The sequence below is a fragment of the Anarrhichthys ocellatus genome, unplaced genomic scaffold, assembly GCF_004355925.1.
Source record: "Anarrhichthys ocellatus isolate YVR2014 unplaced genomic scaffold, GSC_Weel_1.0 scaffold1280, whole genome shotgun sequence".
Classification (NCBI taxonomy): Eukaryota; Metazoa; Chordata; class Actinopteri; order Perciformes; family Anarhichadidae; genus Anarrhichthys; species Anarrhichthys ocellatus.
The window spans coordinates 6,023-12,172 of NW_022281254.1; the positions used below are offsets into that span (position 1 = coordinate 6,023).

At 41.6% G+C, this 6,150-nt stretch overlaps 1 protein-coding gene across 1 annotated transcript in view; it reads right to left on the minus strand.

Moving 5' to 3' along the window:
• The window catches only part of gpn1 (GPN-loop GTPase 1), an 11,465-nt gene extending 6,012 nt beyond the window's left edge, over positions 1 to 5,453 (minus strand). The window contains exons 1-5 of the mRNA XM_031839105.1: positions 5,172 to 5,453; positions 3,719 to 3,825; positions 3,521 to 3,558; positions 2,718 to 2,796; positions 1,054 to 1,148 (exon numbers count right to left, since the gene is read on the minus strand). Coding sequence (XP_031694965.1) covers positions 1,054 to 1,148; positions 2,718 to 2,796; positions 3,521 to 3,558; positions 3,719 to 3,793 — 287 coding nt within the window. The 5' untranslated portion in view covers positions 3,794 to 3,825; positions 5,172 to 5,453. The remainder of the gene's footprint in view (positions 1 to 1,053; positions 1,149 to 2,717; positions 2,797 to 3,520; positions 3,559 to 3,718; positions 3,826 to 5,171) is intronic.
• Between the last annotated feature and the right edge of the window lie 697 nt (positions 5,454 to 6,150).

Below are 6,150 nucleotides of genomic sequence, written 5' to 3' on the forward strand. Positions count from 1 at the left end.
CACTGAGATGCTGAAGACATCACAGGATCACTGAGATGCTGAAGACAACATTAACAACTCTTCAAATCATGCTTTTTAATGTTTCTTCAACTATTGCAAATAAAGTCATATGTACAAATAATAAAAGAATAGTACACTAGAATTATATACTATGTATTATATTAATATAGTATTAATACCACGGACACTTTAAATCTGTGTCCGTCCATCATTTTACAACATTTGGGTTAAATTGTCATAGTTAGCGTATGAATTCTTAAAGTTATGGCCAAATTAAAAAAGAAATTCCTTCTCGGTGTTCCAGAGATGTTACGATAACAAGAAGAGACAAAGACACAATGCAGTATAAATAAAGTATTAAGACACGAGAGGAAGAACAGTCAAATAAATAAGTACGTGTAGAAAATGAGTTCAAGAGGCAGCGGTTCTCTATGATTTAAGGACGTTTGTTCTGGAGATGATGATGATGATGATGATGATGATGATGATGATGATGATGATGATGATGAGGAGTTCATTTCTCTGAGTTATGACTCTAGTTCACCTCTGAATGTTGCTTCAGTGAAGTTTAACTCAAAGTGCTGTAATCTCGTTGTTTCCTGATAATATTACACACACTAACACTAAGAGCAGTTCATATTTAATACTCAGTTCTCTTATCTGCTCTGGTGGTGCCCCCTGCTGGACATATTCAGTACAAACACTGTTTTACATCAGAGTGTGTGTGGACGGGGTCCGTCCCTGTTTCAGTGATATTTGAAAATGGGAGTGAGACAATTGAATCAGCTGTGATCTTTTGTAAGAAAAATAAATAATAATAGTATAATATTTGCATTTCAGATATATAACATACTTTCTATGATGTAAAGAGCAGTCCAGTGTTGTGGTATTTCAATACGTGACTCGTAGTTTTAGTTAAAGTAACAGATGTTTGATGTCTGATTGAGTGCTTGTGTGTGTTTATAGCCACTGTGTTCATAGATCTGTAATATTAAATAGGTGAGGACAGTGTGAGTATTACTGATGGACAACACCACCAACATTCATTGGTACCTGCAGGCGTACAGCATGTTGGACATGAACGTGACGGGGCTGACGCTGCGAGATGTGTCCATCACGTAGATCACCACGCAGGGGAAGGACGAGGCCTGAAGCACACAAAACATTAACCCTGTGTGATACAACGTAATACAACGTGATACAACATGATACGTGATACAATGCGATACAACGCGATACAATGCGATACAACGCGATACAACGTAATACAACGTAAAACAACGTAATACAACGTAATACAGCGTGATACAACGCGACACAATGCGATACAACGTAATACAACGTGATACAACATGATACGTGATACAATGCGATACAACGCGATACAACGGCAGCGTCGGAAATACACGAGGGCAAAGGGCAAAACTGCCCCTAAGAAATATCATTTTGCCCCTGATATCACTGAGGGGCAAAAAATGCCCCCGAACTTTCTAAACGAATAAATAAATGGAGCGCTTCTTAATCAGACCTGTGACTGCGAGACTGTGGTCACCTCAGCAGACACTTACATGTTAGTGCACCTATATGCTGACATTCACGGTAAACACATTCAAACGGCACAGATCGGGAGCGAGCGAAGGACTTTGAAAGTTAACGGAAAGATTAACGTGAGACAACATCCGGTTTCTTCAGACGAACATCCGGTTTTCAGAATAAGATGCCAACAAAGTATGAATTATATTCACATTAAGTATAAAACATGCTGCCTGCATCTCGTGAGTTAAAGGGAAAATACACATAAATTGTGTGTAAAGTGTCTTTATTCTTTGATTTGAGGGTTGCTAATGAATAATACCTGACTGACAGTCAATTAAGATATTTACTAAGCAAAAACTCTGAACTGAATTTGTACATTCAAATGGCACATTTTTTAAATATTTGAGGTGCTACAAAAATATTTTTCTCAATAATTCCACACAATGACTGATGTATATGTAATCAAGGCATCGTTGATTTAATAATTGTTAATAGTTGTTTAAAACATTTAATAATAACAATAAATAACCACAAAGAAATAAGAATAAATTGAATATGATTGTCTGATTTCTGTTTGTTTTTTGTTAAAAAAATCTAAGAAAACACTTTGAATATGTAGACTACTGCCTAATAGTCTTATTATTGCCATTTGATGACAATTGCTCATATACTGTCAGCCTAAAAGGGTATATTTATTATTTTGAACAAACTGCCCCCAATTTTTTGAAAATGCCCCTGGATCTCAGTCAGTGGGGGCAAAAGTTGCCCCCAAAGAAATATGTAAATTTCCTACCCTGTACAACAGTGATATAAAGTCCTGCTCCTCTATGGAAACAACACTCATAACTAGAAGTAGAGAGAACTAGAACATGTCTTTAGTGCAGAATAACTCAGTTATGGAGTCTCTACATGTTCTATACATTGAACTATTCACATGTTTCAGCCTCTCCTCTCCCCTCCCCATCTCCTCTCTCCTCGTCTTATCTGATGGAAGCGTTCGTCGGACATGATGTGTTCAAGGACTGTCGGAAAGATGACAATCTGACGACAATGAGGTCTATTTTCACAGCTTCTGGCTGATAAACGATGTGTAGTTTGGGCCCTTTCGGCCCACCGGCGGGTTTGTGCTTCAGAACTCACTGTGATGTGATCAATAAGAGAAAACAGAGAGTTGGACCCACCAGAGTCTCCGTGATGATGGTTCCAGACGCAGACCAGGTGAAGACTTCAATCTGACCCGGGGTGTCGATCAGAATGTAGCTGCAGAGGAGACACGAGAGAGGACATGAGAGGACGGGAGACATGAGCGGACCGGAGACACGAGAGGACGGGACACATGAGAGAACGGGAGACACGAGAGAACGGGAGACACGAGAGAACGGGACACACGAGAGCACGGGACACACGAGAGAACGGGACACACGAGAGGACGGGACACACGAGAGGACGGCACACACGAGAGGACGGGACACACGAGAGGACGGGACACACGAGAGGACGGGACACGAGAGAACGGGACACATGAGAGAACGGGACACATGAGAGAACGGGACACATGAGAGAACGGGACACATGAGAGAACGGGAGACCAGAGGACGGGAGACCAGGAGACACGAGAGGATGGGAGACACGAGAGGACGGGGACACGAGAGGACGGGGACACGAGAGGACGGGAGACACGAGAGGACGGGAGACACGAGAGTGCAGGAGACACGAGAGGACGGGAGACACGAGAGTGCAGGAGACACGAGAGGACGGGAGACACGAGAGTGCAGGAGACATGAGAGGACGGGACACATGAGAGAACGGGACACATGAGAGAACGGGACACATGAGAGAACGGGACACATGAGAGGACAGGAGAGGACATGAGAGTGCAGGGGACATGAGAGTGCAGGAGACATGAGAGGAAGGAGAGGATAGGAGACATGAGAGGACAGGAGAGATTTTAAGGTGATGTAGTTCAGGTAGTACCAATACTCACCGGTGGTTCTGCTGCTTCTTCTCCAAGAAGTGCATCACCTGAGGAACAGAAAACAAAAACACACTTAAAAACTAAACCGTTCCAACTCATTTATAACACTCGTACGTTTTAGTTTCAAGTCGTCGACATCTTTTGATTTCAATAGTTTAACTCTTTGGTTCGGTATCTTATAGAGAGGCGGAGTCAAGACTGGGTCACCTGATCAAAGCGCGTGGCGAACAGGTTGAGTGACGTCACGATGCCCCCGTTGGGTCCGAGGCCGTACTGCTTCATCACCTCCTTGTAGTTCACGGTGTCCCGGATGTCTGCGGGACAGAAGACAGACAGACGGACTGAAGGCTACAGAGAGAACCGAGAACCGAATAATGTCTGCCTGGACCGACTAAATGAGGAATGTGCTGTAATTACTGTAACAAACCGTTTCCCTCTTTTCTGTGGACTTTAGTGTGAATTGAATCGTTTAAGAGGATACTTAGTTAGCTAGCTGGCTCATTCCACCATGCTTTGATGCTACAGTTACAAAAGAGAAAAAGAAAAGCTACCGTATGCTATTTGCTCACTAGAGTTATGATTGTAGTCAGGGAAGAGTTCTGTAAAGAGTCTGTTCTGGTGACAACATACAGGATACATTCTTTGCGTTTACATGCAGGGGCCAGTATGCTAGTGATTAGCATTAGTGATTCACAGGCTAACTGAAACGGCTACTCTTCAGTAATACTCCTCTACCCTCAGTCAGTTTTATAGGAGGATATAGAGGAGTTCTAAAACCCAAAAGTGAGTCAGCATTTTCTCACTTCTTGTTCACTCGTCTGGAAGTCAATGTGTTTTTTGCCAGTTGTCTGAAATAAGAGATTTTAACGTGGCTATTTTTCAACCAGTGAACAGGAAGTGACCATATCTGGACTGAGGAGGAGTGACGTAGAGACGCCGTATACGTCTCTGGTAGAGACCTGAGTCACACCAGTCATTTTTTTAGTTTGGGGGTTTAGTTGCTCTTTAAAACTGAAGCTTTGGGGGTCGAGTCGCTCTTTAAAACTGAAGCTTTGGGGGTGGAGTCGCTCTTTAAAACTGAAGCTTTGGGGGTGGAGTCGCTCTTTAAAACTGTAGTTTGGGGTCGAGTCGCTCTTTAAATCTGTAGTTTGGGGTCGAGTCGCTCTTTAAATCTGTAGTTTGGGGTCGAGTCGCTCTTTCAATACGTAGTTTGGGGTCGAGTCGCTCTTTAAATACGTAGTTTGGGGTCTAGTCGCTCTTTAAATACGTAGTTTGGGGTCGAGTCGCTCTTTAAATACGTAGTTTGGGGTCGAGTTGCTCTTTAAATACGTAGTTTGGGGTCGAGTTGCTCTTTAAATACGTAGTTTGGGGTTTAGTCGCTCTTTAGATACGTAGTTTGGGGTTTAGTCGCTCTTTAAATACGTAGTTTGGGGTCGAGTTGCTCTTTAGATACGTAGTTTGGGGTCGAGTTGCTCTTTAAATACGTAGTTTGGGGTCGAGTTGCTCTTTAGATACGTAGTTTGGGGTCGAGTTGCTCTTTAGATACGTAGTTTGGGGTCGAGTTGCTCTTTAAATACGTAGTTTGGGGTTTAGTTGCTCTTTAAATACGTAGTTTGGGGTTTAGTTGCTCTTTAAATACGTAGTTTGGGTGTTTCCTCACCAATGTTTGCAGGGAAGGGGACCTCGTGGACGGCCGGGTCCAGGTTGATGACGTATGGAGGGGTTTTCAGAGAGTGGAGGTGAGCCGTCAGCCTCTGGAGGAAACACAAACACACTGACGTCACAACGGAGGTTGGTGGTCATGGTGTTTGTTTGCTTTAAGTTTTTACAAAAAGGGAAAACAATCTCAGAGATGATGTAATTACTATTACCAGCCTCACAAGGAAGTTTAGATATGTGTTACTAATTACTGGTCACTCTCGCCCCTCTTCCTCTCACCTCCCCCCCTCTTCCTCCTCTCTCTCTTCTCCTACTATCCCCTCCTCCGCTCCCTCCCTCCTCCTCCTCCTCCTCTTCCTCTCTTCCTCCCCCTCTCCTCTCCTCCTCTCTCTCTCTTCCCAGATGTTTGGACAGGAATAATAATATAATATATATTATAATATTTATATATTTATAATATTAGGTATAATATCAAGAGTGGGTTGAAGTGTTATCTTCTAGAACTCTCTTATCGTCAACATTAAACCATTTGAACCAACAGTGTTTCTATTGAAGACATCTTGAAAAAAAACACTTCACTCACAAATATTTCATTCATTTGGATAATATTGTTATTTCCTGTATATGTTTTTTAGTTGTTCTCAATAAAGCCTCTTGAATTAAACTGTGTCTAAGTACATTAATCAAGTACTGTGCTCGAGTACGAATTTGTGTGGAAAATGTCTGTAATTCTTAAACGTTGTTGTGATGTTTTAATTTTATTCATTGAATTAAAGCTGAAACTCTTCAACCTCATGCTGACTGATTAGTTTAAATCACTGGAGTCTAAAGAGACAACATTAGAAACATGAGTCACAGTCCAGATATATATATATCATATATATGATATATATATATATAGATATATATATGATATATATATGATAGATATATATAGATATATATAGATATATATAGATATATATATATAGATATATATA